This window comes from Vipera ursinii (genome assembly GCF_947247035.1).
Source record: "Vipera ursinii genome assembly, chromosome: 1".
NCBI classification, from domain to species: Eukaryota; Metazoa; Chordata; class Lepidosauria; order Squamata; family Viperidae; genus Vipera; species Vipera ursinii.
Genome location: NC_139512.1, coordinates 229316777 through 229338352, shown reverse-complemented (window position 1 = coordinate 229338352; position 21576 = coordinate 229316777). Strand labels below are relative to the sequence as shown.

Here is a 21576-nt window from a genome sequence, read left to right as displayed (position 1 = left end):
TAGCCGTATATGTTTATATTTGTGGATCTGATTTTACTTTTTTGGTTATTAATAATAGCAAAATCAAGGTTTATAATATACGATTGCCGTTTTGACTATGCCCAAGTATATATGCAGCCTCAAACCATGGGTGAATAAGTATATACGGTATGTAGCCTCAAACCGTGGCTGAAGATGAAATGTAGACCTCACCCATTCATATTCTAGTGATCCATCTTAAATAGACTTTGCCTTTCGCATGACAATTCACCGTGGCAACTCACCACAGCCAACTTGCCCATGGGACAACTTGCCACAGCCAACTTGTCACAGGATAACTCGCTGCAGGACAAGAGTTACTCTATCAAAGAAAAGTTGGAATAGAATCATTAAAGAAAGGATGCAAAAGGAGGGACAGAATGAAATGCAAATGACAAAAATTAAATAATTTATTTTAAATAATTAAATTGAATTGTTAACTTGTCCCACGGAGAGTTGGCTGTGGCAAATTGTCCTATTCTGCTCCCAGAAAAGCAACAGCAAACCCTAAATTTTTCTTCTTCAGAATATAGCTTGACATTAAGGGGTGGGGTCGGATGAACTCAAATACAGTTAGTCTTTGACTTATGACCACAGTTGAGCCCAAAATGTACGTGGCTAAACTAGACAGTTTTGCCCCATTTTACGACCTTTCTTGCCACAGTTAACTGAATCACTGGTTATGGTTAAGTGAATCTGGCTTCCCCAATGATTTGCTTGTCAGAAGGTTGCAAAAGGTGCTCACATGAGCCCAGGACACTGCAACCATCATAAATATGAGCCAGTTGCCAAGTGTCCAAACTTTGATCATGTGACCTTGGGGGTGCTGCAACGGTCATTTTTTTTCAGTGCCGTTGTAACTTTGGTCACTAAATAAATGGCTGTAAATCAAGGACTACCTGTAGAGGTTGGGATGAGACTCACTGAATGGTTGGGATACACTGGGCAACAACCTCTGGCTTATGGGATGGAAGGCTCTCCATTACATACTGACAGGAACATGAGTAAATTACCATGTATCTTGTTAAAGTAATATTTGCTAATATCAATCTGTGGTATTTCATGATGTTCACTAAAACCCATTTAGACTTTAAAATGCTTTTATAGTTAAGGGATTTATATAGATTCATACAGGTATCAAAACATTCTAATTTATCAGATCACAATTGTGTGAGTGCCAAAAATGATTCTAAAAATCTGAAGTGATGCAGAAAAGTTGTTAAAATTATTCAAAGCTTTAGAACTTGATCTGGTACCTAGCAGGCAGCATCCATGTTTTGGTACCTTTTAATCCTTTTGGAGATGTATAATGAAAACATTGAGAGCCATTTTTTTGTAGCACTTAAAGTCTCAAGCTAGAAACTGGGAGACCATGAATTCTAATCCTACCTTGGGCACAAAGCCAGCTAGGTTTCTTTTGGGCCAACCATTTTTTCTCAGTCCTAGAAAGAGGCAATGGCAAACCACATCTGAAGAACTTTGCAGAGAAAACTGCAGGAATTTATAGAAGCAGTCTCTGAGAACTGGACACAACTGAACAGAAGAAGAAAAAATGAAGACCTTTATCAAATCACTCTCTGAGGCAAGTGTTAATTTGCTAGGCACCCTATCATCAAAGGAGCGAATAAACTTCCAATTGTTACTTCTTATGATACTGGAAATCCAGAATCATTTAACCATCCCATATCCCAATTAATAGCTAAATTTATGTTTTAGATACTCAAATATTGCTTAACTGTGATAGTTTTTGAAAAATTAATTTAGGAAAAATATCCTTTTTTATATAGTTAAGCCTTATGACCAGTTGCTCAAAATATTTCACGAATTAGCCAGATACTTTAAAATAAGTACATTATAGCAAATTTACAAACTCCAGTTAAATAGAGAAATTTGATAAATTGATTAAAAAAATGCTCAGTGTGTTTGCCGTGTTCCTTCAAAGAGCCATTAAAGCTTTCAATTCCTATATCTTGGTCAGTGCAGAATCCAAATGAAGTAACTATTATTGGCTCCATTATTGAACTTTACTGGTAAAGCAGAGTTAAGTTCTTACCACTGATCACAAGTTGATCCTAACGCTGGTTTTGCCTTTTCCTCTTAAGTTTAAAGCATTATTCTAAACCTTGTATTGTCAGACAGCCTTTTAAGGGACTTTGAAAAATGTTGTCCCACATTAATCTTTCCTCTGTGATTTTTAATTTCCTCATTCTCTCTTCATAGGGTGCTTTTTATATATCTTTGTCTCAAATTTTCTTACGAGTTAACTTAGAGATCATCACACAATTCACTTGAAGCATAACTGTTTATTATAGCACCTGAGGCAGCAGAAGCAAATCTAAAATTAGGTAAGGATATGACCCTTCTCCATAGAGTTATAGGTAAATCCTTATTTAGCAACAGCCGGTACCAGAATTTGATTGTTAAACAAAGTGGCTATGCTTATCTTCAGCTTTCTTTTGATTTACAGACCTGCAGATATTGTAAATGTGAGGATTAGTGGTAAAATTACTTTTCATCAGAATTGTACCAGTCTAAATGATGACTAAAAGGTAAAGGTAAAGGTTCCTCTGCACATGCGTGCTAGTCGTTTCCAACTCTAGGGGCCGGTGCTCATTTCCGTTTCAAAGCCGAAGAGCCAGCACTTGTCTGAGGACGTCTCCGTGGTCATGTGGCCGGCATGACTAGACGCCAAAGGCGCACGGAACGCTGTTACCTTCCCACCGTAGTGGTCCCTATTTTTCTACTTGCATTTTTACGTGCTTTCGAACTGCTAGGTTGGCAGAAGCTGGGACGAGTAACGCACTCAGTCTGTTACACGGTACTCGGGATTCGACCCGCAAAACTGCTGACCTTCTGATCGACAAGCTCAGCGTCCTAACCCACTGAGCTACCGCATCCCTTAAATGATGACTACCTCTATATATAGAGATAGGATGCATATCTCACTGGATACCAGTGCAAGGTAATTGACAGAATATGATTGGATTTAACAGCCTACCATATTTAGCGAGATTAGTGGTGGAGTGGACTCTTTAACTCTTTATTGAAAAGGCAAAAGTACACTATTTTTCAAACACAGCTGTCTTTGAAAAATACATTTATGAGGCTTATCTCATCCTGGCTTGCTTCCCAGACCCTATGCTCCCTTCCCAGCTCTATCAATATTCCTTGGCCTTCTAAATGGGTTATGGCTCAGGTGACATTATTGTTTTTTAAATCCCAGGGAAGGAGAGGAGGGAATATTTGTTTCACATGCCCTAATACCACTCTGTTTCCGGTCCTCTAATTAGAAACTCATAACAAAATTACCAACTTATCTCTTGGAATGTATATTATTACTAAATACAAATTACAAACCAAAATATCCCAGTACATTATTTTACAAAATCTCTAATTGTATTTTGAAATCTTTCAATTTATATTTGAAATCTTTGGAACTACAGGTAGTCCTCGACTTACAACGGTTTGCTTGGTGATCATTCAAAGTTACAACGGCACTGAAAGCAGAGAATTACCATTTTCACACTTGCAACCATTTTTCACACAGCACCCCCATGGTCATCTGATTTACATTTGGAGGCTTGACAACTGACTCGCATTTATGACAGTTGCAGTGTCCCTGGGGTCATGCGATCACCTTTTGCAACCTTCTGACAAGCAAAATCAATAGTGAAACCAGATTCACTTAACAACCATGTTACTAATTTAACAACTGCAGTGATTCCCTTAACAAATGTGGCAAGAAAAGTAAAAAAATGGGGCAAAACTCACCTAACAAATTTGCCATTTAGCAATATAAATTTTGGGTTCAATTGTGATCATAAGTTGAGAACTACCTGTATTATTAGATTTATCATGCAACAGCACAATTGGGTCTGTAAATCCAAAGCAATGCACAGTGCTAGCTAATAGTTCAACATGTACAGTATCTAAGATTTGTGAGGACAATTCTGCTGTGACTGAACATTTTCCTATACTAGGGTAGGCAACCTTGTCTCTTTTATGACTTGTGGACTTAAACTCCTACTGGCTCAGGAATTCTGGGAGTTGAAGTCCACGAATCATAAAAGAGCCAAGGTTGCCTACCCCTATCCTATGCCATGCTTTTCTAGCAACATCCTACTGCTCTTTTTCTTCTATATATAGATTATGGCACTTGTGGAATGAAATTATATATTCCATGCTTTAAGTGTCAGGTAACATCCTTCACAGATGTAAAATATGAGCAACTTTCACCTACTGCTCCTCTGCAACTTTTTCAAGGAGGTTGGAGTACTGTGAGAAGATGAAAGAGGAAATGTAATAGGTATAGACATTTCTATGAAATGTTTAATACACTGTTTTTGAGCAAATAAAGTAATAGGAGAGCACTTTAAATGTAGCTAAGGCATTCTCATAGTGAACAGGATTTAGAGATCTATGCATAAGTAAATGGCATATTCAAAAGATACTAAAATTTAATGCATGGAGCATGGTTTATTTTATTTATGAATATTCAGCAATAAGGAAGTACATATAATTTTTTTGTTTGCGTTTACTATAGCATTTTTTCCACCTTGCCACCTCTCTTAAATAGATTTATTTACTAAAGAGGAATACAGTCCAATTGAATTGTCTATGATAGATTAATCTTTCAAGAACAAAATAGATATTACTAAATTATCTCTAGGAATTAACAGGATACTATTGCCTAAAATCAATACAGTATAAAAGGAACAAATGGGATACCATTTATGAAAATGGGGAGTACCAAAACAACAGTCTAGCACCGTTTTGCGGTGTGAAGCCTTGCCTTCCCCCTCCGAAGCAAAGCAGCAGCGGCGTCAACGGCAGCTATGGCCGGGTCTCCCGCTGATCAGCTGGCTCCAGAATCATCTTTTCCGTTACCAGCCTCAATCGATTCCCGCTGCCTTATACATGGGTCTAGATCAACTTCAGCCAATGTGCATTCTCGGAAGGGGAGAGCAACAACAGCAGGCAAACCCCGTTTTTGCGATGTGTAGCCTTGCCTCCCCCTACGGAGCAGAGCAGCGGCGGCAGTAACAGCAGCAATGACCGGGTCTACCGCAGATCAGCTGGCACCAGAATCAACTCTGAAACGCCTCCACCAGCCTCAATCCATTCCTGCTGCCTTATACATGGGTCTAGATCAACTTCGGCCGTTGTGCATACTCGGAGTGGGAGAGCAAAAACAGCAGGCTAGCACCGTTTTGTGGTGTGAAGCCTTGCCTCCCCCCTCCGGAGCAGAGCAGCGGCGGCAGCAACGGCAGGAATGACCGGCAACGGCAACAATGGCAGCAATTGACCGGGTCTAATACCTATTACCTAATCAATACCTAATTTTAATTAATATTGAGTCCCTTATTACTTTAACATCTTACTAACATCTTCCCCATTTGTAAATAATGGCTTACACGGACATGTTTATTAGCTACGAAGTCACTCTTTAATCAATGACTCGTCTCAACTACTCCATCACTGCCTTATTCGCCCTTAGGGATTCCCCCTCCTCCTGGATGCAACCCGCCTCACTTACCAATCTACCTTTTGATGAAGGGCCCAATTGTTGGGACCCTGAGAGATGGCTGGGCAGGGATAGGGGCCTCGGTTACGAACCTAATAAGAGGCCCCTGGTTAATTTTCTAGCTAAATTTTTTGTGGGGTTAGGGAGAGGGGAGGGTTTAGAGTTTCGGTCAGATACCGGGAGGTGTCCACCAACCGCTACTCAGGCCTGAGATTGATCACGCTGAGAGGGAGCTTGGACTAGCTACCCTCGGGGCCCCGAAGCGGAGTTTGGGATTACCTATTCCAACGACGGTAGGGAATGGCAGTAGGTGTCCGAACAGAGGACCGCATCAACATCCGGGAGTGCGTCCCCGCTATCTTCAAGTGGTGATGCACTCTGACCCTCTGGTTTCGGCCCGTGGTACCGGGAGCGAAGATAATCAACCACCTGAGCTCAGGCTTGTATATCTTAATGCCAGATCCATAGTCAATAAAGCTCCTCTCATCTGAGATTTGGTTGAGAGTGAACATGCGGATCTGGCCTGCATTACGGAAACCTGGTTAGGACCTGAGGGTGGTGTCCCTTTGGTAGATCTTTGCCCACCAGGTTTCCGGGTGCTACACAGGCCTTGGGCTCAGGGAAGAGACGGGGGAGTGGTGGTAGCGGTGAGGGAGAACCTGTATCCGCGAGAGGCCACTGTTGTCCAAATAGCCGGGTGTGAGTCTCTCCTCCTTAGATGTGGCCCTAAGACTCAGTTGGGCTTGCTGCTAGTGTACCTTTCACCTAGTCACGTAGCAGCAGCCCTGCCCGAGCTTCTTGTCATCCTCTCGGGACCGGTGGTTGAGTTCCCCAAAATTATGATCTTGGGTGACTTCAACTTACCATCCCTGGGGAGATCATCTGAGTTGGCTCGGGAGTTCATGGCTTCCATGACGGCCATGGACCTGACGCAGATAATCCAGGGCCCAACTCATGTAGGAGGACACATGCTCGATTTGATTTTCCTATCTGGACAGTGGTTAGATGATCTGGGTGGGGGCTCTCCAATTGTTACGCCCCTGTCATGGACAGATCATCATCTCCTGCGACTGACCTTCCGCTTTGCCACTCCCCGTCGGGTTACTGAACCAACGAAATGGTACCGCCCCAGGCGGCTAATGGACCCTGGGTGGTTCCAAACAGCGCTTGGCCCCCCACCTGCCTCCTTTGCTAATAGCTCGGCCAGTGCCATGGTGGAAGCCTGGGAAAAGGCAGCCACAGAAGCACTCGACCGAGTTGTACCCATGCGGCCCCTGACCCGTTGCAGATCCCAGTGGGCTCCATGGTTTTCTACGGAGCTCCGGGAGATGAAACGTCAGAGACGGGGCCTAGAGAGCTGTTGGAGATCCAGCTGATCCGAATCCGACCGATCGCGACTAAGGTCCTTTACGAGGTCTTATCTCACGGCGCTAAGGAGGGCAAGGTCTAATTACTTTGCTACCCTTATCGCGTCAGCAGATAATCGCCCGACCACCCTGTTTAGGGTGACCCGCTCCCTCCTTAATCTAGAGGTGAAGGAGGATCCCTTGCAGGGTCGTGCTGAGGAATTTAGCCAACATCTGCTGGAAAAAATCGCTCGGATCTGGACCAGTCTGGATTCCAACTGGGCAGAGTCTGACGATGAGAACATGGACAGTCTTGTTGATGTTATCTGGGAAGAGTTCGATCCTGTGACTCTGGACGAGGTAGAAAGGATCATGAGGAAGCTAAGCTCCACTACATCCTTATTGGACCCGTGCCCCTCCTGGCTGGTTTATGCGGCTCGGGATGGGACACGAGGCTGGATCCATGCAGTGGTAACTGCTTCATTGAAAGAGGGCAGTTTCCCCGCAGCCTTGAAAGAAGCGGTGGTGAGACCCCTCCTCAAAAAGCCTTCCCTGGACCCAGCTGTTTTAAACAACTTTCGCCCGGTCTCCAACCTTCGCTTTCTTGCGAAGGTTGTTGAGAGCGTAGTGGCGCATCAGCTTCCTCTGTTCCTTGAAGATACTGATTATCTAGACCCGTACCAATCGGGTTTCAGGCCCGGACACAGCACGGAGACGGCATTGGTCGCTCTGATGAATGATCTCTGGCGGGCTCGGGACAGGGGTCATTCCTCTGTCCTGGTCCTATTAGACCTCTCTGCGGCTTTTGATACCATCGACCATGGTATCTTACTGCGGCGTCTCAGGAGATTGGGAGTGGGAGGCACTGTTCTTCAGTGGTTCTCCTCCTACCTTCTGGAACGTTCACAGTGGGTGTTGGCGGGTGACCAGAGATCGACCCAGAGGCCTCTCATTTATGGAGTTCCTCAGGGGTTGGTCCTCTCACCTCTCCTGTTTAACATCTATATGAAGCCGCTAGGTGAGATCATCCGTGGTTTTGGAGTGGGTTATCATCAGTATGCTGATGACACCCAGCTTTTCATCTCGACCCCAAACCACATCAGTGATGCCCTCGACGTGATGTCCCGTTGCCTGGAAGCGGTCCGGGAATGGATGGGGAGGAACAGGCTTCAACTCAACCCGGACAAGACTGAATGGCTGTACATACCGGCATGTCAGGATATTCAGATTATTCCATCTTTTAATATCGGGGGCGAGTTCTTACCCCCCGTAGATAAGGCTCGCAATCTGGGTGTCCTCTTAGATTCACAGCTCTCCTTAGAAGATCATATAGGAGCTGTGACTAGAGGGGCCTTCGCCCAGGTTCGTCTGGTGTGCCAGCTGTGACCCTATCTGGACCTGGATGCCTTGCGTACAGTCACCCATGCACTTGTGACCTTTCGTCTTGACTACTGCAACGCTCTTTACATGGGGCTGCCCTTGAGAACCACTCGTAAGCTTCAGCTGGTGCAGAGTGCAGCTGCTCGAGTGCTTTTGGGGGTCTCCCGATACTCCCATATTACACCTCTGCTCCGTGAGCTGCACTGGCTTCCAGTTGCCTTCCGAGTGAAATTCAAGGTGCTAGTGATGACATACAAAGCCCTACATGGCGTGGGTCCGGATTACCTACGGGAGCACCTACTGCCAGCGTCAACATCCCTCCGTCCTGTGCGCTCCCACAGAGAGGGCCTCCTCAGGGTGCCACCGGTCAGAGAATGTCGGCTGGTGACCCCCAGGGGGAGAGCATTCTCGGTGGGTGCTGTTGTGACTCAGGGCCAGCCTGTGGGTCCGACAGCCGGGTCCGATGTATCGGAGGACTCAGATGTGGGGGAGGAGGGAAACGAACCGGCTGATGATGATTTGGAGACTTTGCAGAGTCCTCAGCCGGGAACCTCTTCTCAGCTGTGTGAGCCCGAGAGTGCGGAGGATGATGACCCACAGCTGGCCCTGTTCAAGGACGCCCGACGCAGGAGGCAGACGAGCAGGGACAAACAAAGAAAGGCTATGGGACTCCTCGGGAGGAGGCACAGGGAGACCACGCCCTGAGCTCTCTATAAAAGAAGTGTTTGGGGAGGGGCTGGTTGCTGAAAGCAACTTTTCCGTTTGAGAAGTCAAGCTCTTGTATTCTTGTAACAGTGTAATTAAAACTTGGCAGAAGCCTTTTGGTCTTGGACGCTTTCCAGACTCTTCTTTTGATTAGGGGTGCGAGAAGAGGGCTGGTTCAGAACAGGTGCGCCAATCCTTTGGAACCGCTTACCAGCTAAAATCCGGATGGCCCCCGACCTTCGCTCCTTCCGGCGTGATCTAAAAACTTATCTATTCCAACAAGCCGGCCTGGCCTGATGGATTTGGGTTTTAAAATTTTCTCACTTTATTGCTTTATTGTATTCTTACTTTATTGCTCTGTACACCGCCCTGAGTCCTCCGGGAGAAGGGCGGTATATAAAACAAATAAATAAATAAAAGATTTATCCTTTGGATATGAAATGCCTACATTCTCTCAAATAAAGCATTAGTTACTTATATCAATGTACCAAGCCCTTTAAAGATGTATTCTTTGAACAGGAAAGCATGGAAGACAGAACATTCTAGCCAGCCTGTTGAGAGGATCAAAAGTACAGAACGTTCATGTGTTTATGTGCTTCTATGATGGGTAACATTTGCAGTTGCCTCAGGATGTACTTTATGAATACATTTTAGAGTTCGTTGGTTGTTTTTTGTTTTTTTATAATGGAAGCAGACATATTTTCCCCTCAAAGGAATGTAAGGGTATTTTTTTTCCAGAACTGTCTTCTTCCATCTTTGTTTCTGAATGCTCAAGGATTTGTACAAGAGGTATATAAACTCCCTTCAGTTTCAGGGCATGTGACCTGTACTAACAAGACCATGCATTATATATTTTTAAATGGCAGCATTTCTTTGCTTTTTTAAGAAAACATTTTCATAACGGTAATCCAAAGCTTTTAATCTTTTCCATTGTTGCAGAGTTGCCTTGTTTTTTGGTTTTCTAGAAGCATGATGGACTTTTCAGAGTTGTCTATATTTCTAAGCAAAGTCTCTAGCCGTCTTTTAATTTTCTTCTGATCTTCTATGGCACATCCAATTACAACAGACTGAAATTTTTGATCAACAGGTCCAGATGGTGTCTCAGATGTACAAGCTCCATAAAGTGACATTAACCGGCTCTTTGAGTCTTCCAAATCATCCAAGAGTTTATTGACTGTTTCATCAATCATCTGGGTAGCCCGCAACAGGGATTCCTGTTGCTGAGGATTTCTTATAGTTTCTACTGAAACCTCAACTGTGATGGTTCGGCCCATAAGGCGCTTGGCAGTCAGATTAAGTTCTTCTCTTTCACCTATATTTTGAAATTGAAAATGCTGCTTTTAACGTTTTACAACACCAATTGACCAGCAAGGTCAGAATAGTCAAGATAAATTAAGAATTACTGCATCATATTTTTGCTACAATCCATGGAAGATGGAGTACAGTAATAATTGTAATGGGCTTGATAATACTTAACAGAGATTTTGACTTGATTAGTATTAGCAGCTTACCATAGAAAAACACTGGCTAGATTAACAGAACACACTAAAATAGCATGGTTTGATTTGTTTCAGCTTATTGTCGCCCTTGAATCCTGTCTGTTGTAGCGTATTAAGAAATTATCACTTAGTACAGGTGACCCTCGACTTACAACCATTCATTTAGTGACTGTTCAAAGTTACAATGGCACTGAAAAAGTGACATAGCCAATTTTTACACTTACAAATAATGCAGCATCCCCACAGTCACGTGATCAAAATCTGGGCACTTAGCAACTGGCTTGTATTTATGACAATTGCCCTGTCCTCCTCGGGATCATGTGATCACAATTTGTAACCTTCCCAGTTGGCTTCCAACAAGCAAAGTGAATGGGAAAAGCCATATTCACTTAACAACCACATGATTCATTTAACAACTGTACTTATTCGCTTAACAACAGTGGCAAAAAGGTCATAAAATAGGGCACAACCCACTTAACTGTCTTGCTTAGCAATAGAAATTTTGGGCTTCCTTATGGTTGTAAGTCGAGGAGTACCTATATAAGTCCATCTACTATGAAGACACTAAAAAAAAATCCCCTTATGTGTAGTCATCAGGCACTACAAATATGCATATTTACACATTCACAAAGAAGTTTGGGGTATTACCTTCACTAATATTCCTCATATCCTGGCTATTCTGTATATTATGGATCATTTCCAGAAGAGCTTCTTTTTCTTGTTCCATTGAAGATGCTGCATCACGCAAAGCTTCAACTCTGGGAAGAGAAAATAATTACCAATTTAAAAGAAAGTTTACAAATATCCTTATATTATGTGTCATGTTTTCTAACTCACCTCCATCTATTCCTTATTTATAACATTAAATTAACATACTAAATTCTTGCTACAACAAAGTTTTTATAGCAAGTCAATATTACCTATTTGCCAAAATGAGAAGGTGGATATTATAATCCTGGTTTGGTCTTATGTGTAAGAACTGCAAAATATCTTTTTTCTTATCCCCTGCCCCGACTGTATTTGCACAACAGCAGGAAAGGAGGTGGAGAGGGAATTCCAGCATTATTAAAGGGAAACAAATCAAGTATCAAGAAAAGTCTATTTCTCACATATCATTTGAGGTAAATCTAAAAAGTCTACTTTTCATATATGCCCTTCAGCCCCTCTTCATTTAACAAGGAAAGGGGGGAAAAGTAAACTAAGGAGGACCAATGGACAGCAGTTTAAATATGTTCCATATCCTTTGAAATAGTGATGTACCTCCTCAAGACCTTTTACCTGGCCCAGCAATATTGGATGACTGTTACCCAGAATAATTAGCTGAACCAGAATGCAGACATTTATATAATGTTAGGAACTTTTAAGTTTTCCAGAAGCTGCACTGGTTACCTTTCAGTACAATTCAAAGTTCTGGATTTCACATTTAAAGGATCACATATCTGAATATACCAAACCACCTTTCCCCAGTGGCATAAGGATAGGAAGGCTGGGCTGCATCTGGGTCCCTTCTCTTATAGAAGGTCATTCACAATTATGAGGATGAGCTTTCTTGGTGCTGTCTCCCCCCTCCTTTTAGCATTCCTCTTGAAATTAGGCTAGCTGTCTTATTGTCTTGAAGTTGGTAAGCTTTGACCTTTGGGGTTAGATTTGAGGTTTGTTATTATTCCTTAAAGTTCTGCTGCTTTGCTCTTGTTCAGCTTGCAATTGTTTTTAGTTTTAGATAGATACGTGAGTGGGTGGGTAAGTGGATGAATGGATGGAGATATAGATAGATGGATGGATTTCCTTTGGTAAACAGCTTTGAGCTTTGTTGAGTTGAGTGGCATATAAACTCAAGTAAATAACAGATTCTGCTCCTATTACAATGAAGGAAGAGCCTCACTTTACATTGCTGGAGGTTTATACCTGAAACAACCTATATAAATATTTTCACTTTGTTTTTTAAAGAAAGCAGCATTTTCCAACTCCAGGCATGCTAAAATTAGATATCCTAGAAATAGCAGTTACATATTCAAATAACTGAATGTATGAAAGAGATTCTGAGCTGCTTTAACACTCAAGTCAGTGTACAGAATGTACCACACTAGATAGCAGGCAGAGACCTGCAATACCAGATAGTCTGTCATACAGAACTGTCTCTGTGCAGAAAATTGCCATGTCAGAGGCAAAAGTAGTTTTCTTTGACATTCTAGAATCTATCTGCATTCAGAAAACTATAGCCTTCCCATCAATTTATTATCTATCTCACCTGAATAATGATTTCTGTCAATTTGCAGAATTGTTATAGCTAGATTATCCTAATCATACAAAATGCAAAGCTCAATTTAAATGCTAAAAGGCATGTGGATTGTTGTTTCAAGCCCTAGGATGGGGAAGAATGGATAACTGAATTGGTATATCAAGAAAGAATGGAAATAGCACCATACGAATTCCTAAAGTCCACTTTTTGGTCCACTGAGCTGAAGTTCTACATAGATCTAGGAAAGAGTAAATCTCAATAAAATTGAATCTCACTAAACCTAAAAAGTAAAGACAATCTTGCCGACAAAAAAAGTGGCCAAATCTCATATGCTTTCTGGAATGACAGCTGGACCTTCCCAGTCCTTCCTCATTTGTTACTATATATAGGTCTCTACTATCATAGCACCTGTTATACTTCACTCACAAAGCTGGACCACTTTCCAGAGCAAAATTTCTTCCTCATTCTTGAACACATGCAGAAAAATTAAGGTTGCAAAAAAATTATCACTGTAGCTATGGTAGCACCCATAAAAACTCATTCAGTAATAAATAATTTACTTGTGTGAGATTGCCATTCCAAAATAAACATAAAATAAACAGATTTGCAATTCATTTGACATTGTTTAAAATATGTTTTACAAGAAAAGCAGATTATATGGTCAGAAATTATAGTGATGCATATATATAATTCGTAACACAGCAATATTATTTGTTTTTTAGAATTTGAGAACCTAACCATAAAAAAATGTGATGAAGTCATTTAGAAAATGTATTATATAATTCTGCAAATAACAGCCTTCTGGATAACCTTAGCTATGTATCTATAGCATTATAGTCTAAAAGTAAACCCTATAGTTCTGGTTTGCATATTTTGGGGTGGGGCGGTTTAACATGATATATAAATCAGACCATAATTGTGAATCCAAATATGTGGTCAGTGGCTCTCACTTCTGAGTACATGTACTGCTCAACTAAAATAAAAAATGAATCAATAACTTCTTTCAATGTAATCATTTACTACATAATTAATGCAGAAAATATAGAAAAGTGTAAAATATAGAACATTCAACACTAAATGAGCACCTTATATTCAAATTTCAGTTCAGTTAAAAATTCATATGCTTTTGATGAAATTATTTAAGCATTTTTATTCATTTTTTCTCCATGAAGTGCCTGAATTGCAATAATAAATTAAATTTTCTAGTGAAAATTATGAACTTTACACTGTTCATTAAAAAACCTGATATGCTTTTGTTAGATTAAGAAATATGTATAACCTATATAATAATATAGATAATAATCTTTCTTATCTCTGTCTAAACTATCATATTCAGGAAGGGTAGTGCTCTAAGTTATAGTTATTTGATTTCTTTACTTATGTCTTTTGGCAAAGGGTGAATTTTTCAGGTTATCCTGTTTTAAAATTAAGTAAATATCCATGGCAAGTGTAAAGAAATGCTAAACAATGGAAATTTAGTCATTTAAGTACCAGTAATGAGTCTGTAGAGGGACACAGTGGTTCAGTGGGTTAGGACGCTGAGCTTGTCAATCAGAAGGTCGGCAGTTTGGCGGGTCGAATCCCGAGTACCACGTAGCAGAGTGAGCACCTGTTACTCGTCCCAGCTTCTGCCAACCTAGCAGTTCGAAAGCACGTAAAAAGGCAAGTAGAAAAATAGGGACCACTCCGGTGGGAAGGTAACAGCGTTCCGTGCGCCTTTGGCGTCTAGTCATGCTGGCCACATGACCACGGAGATGTCCTCGGACAAGCGCTGGCTCTTCGGCTTTGAAACGTAGATGAGCACCGCCCCCTAGAGTCGGAAACGACTAGCATGCATGTGCGGGGAACCTTTACTAATGAGTCTGTTGCAATTATGAAAAAGTTTGGCTTTTGATGTTGTGTACACCTAGTCTCACTGATGAGTAAACCATGGTTTACAGTCCAATGTTATAAATATGTAAACTCAGCCAATCACTGTTGGTGTTCAGCCAGGACTGGCTTTATTTTTGATGGGATCTAGATCTTCTCTACCTGAGACTAGTTTACAGTAGAAAGTACTTGTCTCCCACCATTTCAGGAAACTGGCATGCTGGTTTGCTAATCCATCTACCTCAAGTGAAATGCACCAGAATGACTATCAGTAACTACAGATCCCTGAAGCTACACTGGGAAGCCAGTGCATGAAATCTTCACATTCTGATCTAAATCAGAGACATGAACATGCCCAAAATCATAAGAACACACAGAAACATTTGGAAGTAGTAACAGACATTCTTATCTAATGTTACTCGGTATACAGGAGGGAGGCTGTACGATTAAACCTGCCATCTCTAATCTCAACTGGCATATATTCCACCAGCCCTTAAACAGGGGAATATTGCTTTTTTTTTCTCTCTCCAACCGAACAGATCCAAAACCCTCCTCATCCACTCAGAATAATGTATAGAAAAGCAATTCTCTCACGCAATTCATCCCACCCTCCCTACTTGGAAAGGCTTACAGCCTTCCAAATGAGGAAGGATTTTACGTGGCTGACGTCCAGAGAGGCTGTGAAAAAACCCCCGTCCCATTTCAAAAGCACCCGGAGATTATGCTTAGGACCAATTACCGTTTTTTTCCAGAGCCCCCAAAACTTCGCGTTCGTCCTGAACCGAGGCCTGACAAGTACCACTAAAAGCAAGAAGAAGGCACGTCGGGGATTCTCCTCCTCTTCCATTTATCGAACGGGGGGGGGGAGGGAAACGTTCTGCAAAATGGTCGGCAACCTCGGCTCTTTTATGACTCGTGGACTTCAACTCCCAGAATTCCTGAGCCAGCATAGCTGGCTCAGGAATTCTGGGAGTTGAAGTCCACGAGTCATAAAAGAGCCGAGGTTGCCTACCCCTGCAGCAGAGCCCAAACGGAGATGCGGAGCATGGAAGCAATCCAAATAATCACAAACAGAGGAGCGCTTTTAAAGAAGCGGCCGGGACGGTTCTTTTTTTCTGGAGAGTCGACCAAATCCCCACCGCAAATTGCCCAGAAGAAGGAGGGAGGCGAGGAAGAGGGTTGGGACGGTGGGAGACAAACGCTGCGGTTTTCCTCACGCAGACGCTCCTCCGAAGAGCCAAGGGCGCTGCCCCCCCTCGGCTGGCACGCCTGCCTGCCCGCCCGCCCTTCCCAGCCTTACCTCCGCTCCAGCTGGTCCAGGCACTCAAGCAGACGGCTGGAGCGGTCCGCCATGGAGGTGGAGCGGAAGAAGCGCCCTCGGGTCTGCTGAGCCGCCGCGCCCGCTTGCTGGGCTGCCTCGCCGCCTCTGTTCTTGGCGCTGCCGACCTTGGCCTGGGCCATGGCAAAGGCGAGGAGCCGTGGCCGCCTGGCGCTTCTCCGCCCGCCGCACGGCGCTTGCCCGGTCGGCAGCTGCAGTGACGAGAACGGGCGCCTCAGCGGGCGCTCCGGAGTCGCCCCTCCCCTCCCCTCGCGCACTTGCGAGACCAGGTGACGACGGCCAAAGAAGCTCCGGAGCGCAAAAGGCTGGCCGTCTTATCTCGCCCTCCGGCTTATATGAAACAGCGAGGGCTGGGTTTCTGATGTCCCTGGGCTCGTCGTTCCCGCCAAAGCACCAACTCCCCAGTCTAATTAGCGCGACCCCCCCCCCGGTTGGCCCGGAGCTGAGGGATAGATAGATAGATAGATAGATAGATAGATAGATAGATAGATAGATAGATAGATAGATAGATAGATAGATAGATAGATAGATAGATAGATAGATAGATAGATAGATAGATAGATAGATAGCAAACCTTTATTGTCAAAGTACAACATGTGTACATTGAGATTAGCTGAGCCTCCCCGTGCTCTCTCCCCCCAACACACAGTGACAACAAACCCTCCATTCCACCACACTATGTGAACCAACTACACCACACACCGGCCTCCCAAGTCAATTCTGCCTAAGATTATGTCCCATTTAAAAGCCTAACAGCCCACGGATAAAAGCTATTTTTCAGCCTGTTGGTACGGCTGGCTATATTCCTATATAAACTGGGGCTTTCGCCAAGGTCGTAATCGCGTTGCCATTTTGGTACGTCCGGCCATCTGGAAGCGAGCAAAGCGTTGGATTCTTGCGAGCGCTCTTCTGCCCACCCGCCCACCGCCCACCGTTTTTCCTCCCCAGGACAGGCAGGGGCATGGCGGTGGCTCCCTCTTCCCCCCTCATTGAGCAGGAAGAAGGGTTTAGGCTTGGGAGAGTTAACCAGAAGGAACAATTAGGGAAGGGGCATTTTTTTTCCCCTGGAGGTATTGTGAGAAGTTTTATATTCAAATACTGTATATTTTGTTCTTTATACTGTTTCCGTCTTTCCTTTAAAATATTAACAGAATATTAACAGGAAGAAGGGTTTAGGCTTGGGAGAGTTAACCAGAAGGAACAATTAGGGAAGGGGCATTTTTTCCCCTGGAGGTATTGTGAGAAGTTTTATATTCAAATACTGTATATTTTGTTCTTTATACTGTTGCCGTCTTTCCTTTAAAATATTAACAGAATCCACAATTCTCTCCGCTAATAATTGATAGTCAAGCTGAAACTGAGTTAATCAAATAAAAGCTTCCTCAAACCCCCAAATAAGTTAACTTCTAAAATCAACATTGTAGACACTTCACTCCAGACAAGCTCCCCCTTATAAAAATCTGCTGCTGTACACCATTTCTCTGCGGCCTGCCCTTAAAGGCAAACTGTTTTGCTTTTAGGAATAAATAATAATTCTTTCCTCACAGCGGTCTGGATCTCATTTTTATTTATTTTTGCACAGACCTGGCTCCAGTTGGAACCCCAAATTAAATCTTTCTGACAGTGCTGTGTATCGGAGCGTGTATTGTATTAAACAATAGCTTAACAGATGACAGCTAGAAGAGGCTGTATATAACTGCAAGGCGTGGCTCAGCTTTCGGCGGGAAAGCCTGGTTAAATTGATTGGCTGTCAGCTCAGCAACCAGAGTATATAAAGGGCACAGGCAGCCCATTCTGTTGCTGGTTCTTCTCTACAAATAAAGAGCTGAATTCACTGCTTGGCGTCTTCTTGTGTGTGTTAACCCATTACATTTCAGACAGCATCTCTGGCTTTTCACCTCAGAATGGGGGAAAGCTGTGGGTTACTCCCTGAGGGGGTTTGTTGTTGTTAGCTGCGAAGTGTCCGACCCATCGCAACCCTATGGACAACGTTCCTCCAGGCCTTCCTGTCCTCTACCATCTTCTGGAGTCCGTTTAAGCTCACGCCTACTGCTTCAGTGACTCCGTCCAGCCACCTCATTCTCTGTCGTCCCCTTCTTCTATTGCCCTCAACCTTTCCCAGCATTAGGCTCTTCTCCAGTGAGGGGGTTACCTCTGCATTTCTCTGGGGAGGGCCGAATGGAAAGGGGGATCCTCCCAAGTCCTCTATGCTTACCAGCACAAACTAAAGGTGAAGGCGTCTGCTGCTCCTGCTCCTCCGATTCTGTGCATTTTTTACTTTAATCTTCCAGGCTGTCCTGAAAAAGTGGGATGTTGGCTGCGTTATATGACACAATTAATTTAGGTATTTAAATCTAAATAGTGTTTTGTAACTTCATGTGTGATTAGTATGTGGTTCAATAGTATAAACAGAGAAAATGGGATTGAATCCTGGATGACTTAAAGACACTTAGGGGGAGTTTGCTCCAGAGTTTCAATTCAGTCCACTTATAGTTTGGTCTCTTGATCAAACAATATCCATTGTGGTTTCAAAATAGGGTTTTTTGTGCTTCCCCCCCCCTCTTAAGGCACACATACTGTTTTATGCATTCTTGGTGTAGAATGTTTGTTCTGAGTAAAATCATTTTACGTGCATTCTGGCTGTAATATGTGAGCTCTTTTTGAATAAAACCATTTCAAGTTATTGTCCTCCCTCTGTCCCCAGGTAACACTAGGATGCTGATAGTTAGAAAAAATTGAGAAACTACTGCAGTGCAGGTAAGTAACAGGAAGAAATTCTTTGTGAATTAATATTGGCAGGAACTCAAGACACCTCACTAGACTTGCCATAACTGATTTTTTTAAAAAAAAGTCTACAGAACTCCTAAATGCAGACAGATTCACATTATTGCAGATGCTATAAGACAAAAGGGATTTGCTGGGGTGAGAATAAATTTAATGTTTAAAATATGTATAATTTTATTAAGAATTTATAGTAAACTCTAATACAAATTAAAAGAAAATAGAAAGTAAAAAAAAACAAGAAATAAAAACAGAAGACTACAGTTAATCTTTGACTTAAAACCAAAATTGAGCCTGGAATTTTGGTCATACTTTTAGTTGTTAAGTGAGACACCCATGTGGATGCCTTACCACCATCCCAGTTTTTCCTATTGTGGTTATAGTACAAAGGGAGGTAGTGGGCACAATAATTGACAGAATCATCTGAACTAACGCTTGGCAACTGATCAGAAGGGAGGCAACATGATCCCACCTCCCAACAACTGAGAATCTCTAATCACATAAAAAGCAAGACAGTTGATCTGTCTTCAGGATGAGTAATTTGAAGCACTTCTGGAAAATGTTGATGATTATAGTTGATGATTACTTTAGGCCCAGGGGTCAAAATGCTGGCCGGTGGGGTGGTTGCATCATATGGAGGCTGCGCTCACCCAGCTCCAGCAATGCAAAAAAAGTCACTATATGTTGTGACACATCACGTGACACAGCAAGTTTGATACCCGTGCTTTAGGCAGTTTTAGTTGTGGGAAAAGTTTAAGTGTTGTGTGGCCAAAGGAAATGTTGGGGTTGTTAGGATAATGATTTATGGTGCTGAATTAGAAACTTGACAGAGTTCTAGCCCTTCATTTGGGCTGGTTGAATTACTTGGGAATTTGCATTTTGGTAGGCAAAAAAAAATCCTTTGGAAAACTAAAAATGTCTCAAATTCAGGAATCAAATTCTTATCAGCTCCATGCCATACCTGGATTTCCCAAGTTTTGCTCCAAGTTAGGATTCTGCTATGACATAGGTGGGAAACCTGCTTGAGGAGACATTTTGGTCCATGCAATGCATGGAAATCACTTTAACTCCACCATGAGTTCAACTCTTTGCTCTATATAATCTTAGACAGAAAAAAATGCACTTTTTCTAGGTCAGCAGCAAAGGAAGGCAGCAATTACATTCCCCCCCTCCCCTGTATAGTTGTTTTTATTCATGTAGAAGGAAGTATGGAACGAGCTTGCAAATTGGTCTTTGGCCCCTATTACATTCAGTTTTTGTGTTATGGATTGAAATGATCTGCATTTCTGTAATTATGTCTGGAATTGGCCTTTTTTATTTAATTTGTATCCCTCTTTTAGTTACTCAAGGCAGTAAGCACATCCAATACACCTTCCTCCTGTTTTCCATACAACAGTCCTGTGAGGTGAGTTGGGCTGAGAGTGAGTGATTGCCTGAAGTCAACCCAGTTGATTTTCTGCCTAAAGTGGGAGTAGAACTCAATCTCCCACTTTTTAGCCCAGTGATGGAGAACCTTTTAGAGACTGAGTGCCCAAAGTGCAACCCCAAACCCACTTATTTATTGCTGGGTGCCAGGTGGGCGTGGCTGTGGTGGTCATGGCAGATTGGGTGGGTGTGGTCAAGGTGAGTGTGGTCACTTCAATGTTGCTCGTGTGGAGGAACACCTGTGGGGGGGGTGGGCAGGGTTGGGGGAGATCCAGGGGATCTCTGGCAGGTGGGGCAGTAGGCAGGAGGCTCCTCCTGTGGGGTGAGGTGAGGCAGGGCAGGGGTGCCATTGCCATGGGCAAGGCAAGGGCTCGGGTGGTGGCTGCCTGACACCATCAGCCCCTGCACACAGAGGCCAGTGAGCGCATGGGGGCTGACGGTGTCTGTCAGCAGCCACAGCCTGCTGGCCCCTCGACCGGCACACTCTGGGGCTCTGCAGCCCACCGCCAGCAGTTCAAAGAAGCTGCCTCTGAGCTGGATGGCCGGCCGACACTGAGGAGGTGATGCAGTGGGTTGTGCCTGGGAAAAGGAGAGCATGTAAGGCCAGGAGGGATGGGGGGGGAAATCAGCAGTGCCGGGATGCATCCAGCCACATGGGGCCTCGGCGAACTAGCAGGCGGCTGGTTGAAGGACTGTTGCCATCTCCGGGGCACCGGGCACGTGCTCACAGAAAGGGCTCTGAGTGCCACCTCTGGCACACATGCCATAGGTTCGCCACCACTGCCTTAACCACTAGACTAAACTGGCCCTTTTATTAAAAAGACATGTTTTATCTTTTAATCTAGGAGTATAGAATTTGAATAGCAATTTTTAGTATAACAGGTCAAACTGTTTAAATGTGATTTTTACTCATACTGTCTCAATTTAATTAAACTGAATTTTCTTAATTCCACTTTGGAACAAAGTCCATCACACTGAAATGCCACGTTCCCTGGCTTGAAAATGTTATATTCTGTATATAAAAGCATAAATATGAATGTTGATATAAATATGTGCTGTGTTCACAAATGTAGTTAACACTAATTTTTAATCAGTAATTCCCCAGAGAATTAATGTATTTCTACAAACAAACTTGTGAGAATGTATACAATTTAGCACCAGAATTACAGAAGAGCATAGCTAAGCACATATTTTTCAGGCTTCTTTTAAAAATTGAGGAATGAAAAATTATTACATAGGAAACACTTCTGAAAATATTGTAGCAGTTGCTGGAGACCTTAGTTTTAAAGAAAATATATTACAAGTTCATGGTTTTAAAAAGAAACCTTAATTGGAAAAAGCAGAACTATGTGCATGTTAGGACAGTATTTTATTATAATCTCTTAAAGATTGATTTTTTCTTATTCATCCCTCCTTTTCTTTCCAATGATTACTGTTCATGTGTGCCATTA

General features: G+C 43.0%; 1 protein-coding gene across 1 annotated transcript; it reads right to left on the bottom strand.

Moving 5' to 3' along the window:
• Positions 1 to 9182: 9182 nt before the first annotated feature.
• BAG2 (BAG cochaperone 2) lies at positions 9183 to 16249 on the bottom strand. Its single transcript, XM_083357621.1, has 3 exons — positions 15881 to 16249; positions 11121 to 11230; positions 9183 to 10285 (listed from the first exon to the last, which is right to left on the bottom strand). The coding sequence occupies exons 1-3, from the start codon at positions 16039 to 16041 to the stop codon at positions 9891 to 9893; spliced, it is 666 nt and encodes a 221-aa protein (XP_083213747.1). The 5' UTR covers positions 16042 to 16249; the 3' UTR covers positions 9183 to 9890.
• Between the last annotated feature and the right edge of the window lie 5327 nt (positions 16250 to 21576).

What these genes read in the sequence shown, in the direction of transcription:
- BAG2 (XM_083357621.1), bottom strand. Translation starts at nt 16,041, where the DNA reads ATGGCCCAGGCCAAGGTCGGCAGCGCCAAGAACAGAGGCGGCGAGGCA. An exon ending in CTGGACCAGCTGGAGCGGAG is followed by an intron (nt 11,231 to 15,880) that starts GTAAGGCTGGGA and finishes TTCTCTTCCCAG; the next exon opens with AGTTGAAGCTTTGCGTGATG. An exon ending in TATGAGGAATATTAGTGAAG is followed by an intron (nt 10,286 to 11,120) that starts GTAATACCCCAA and finishes TTCAAAATATAG; the next exon opens with GTGAAAGAGAAGAACTTAAT.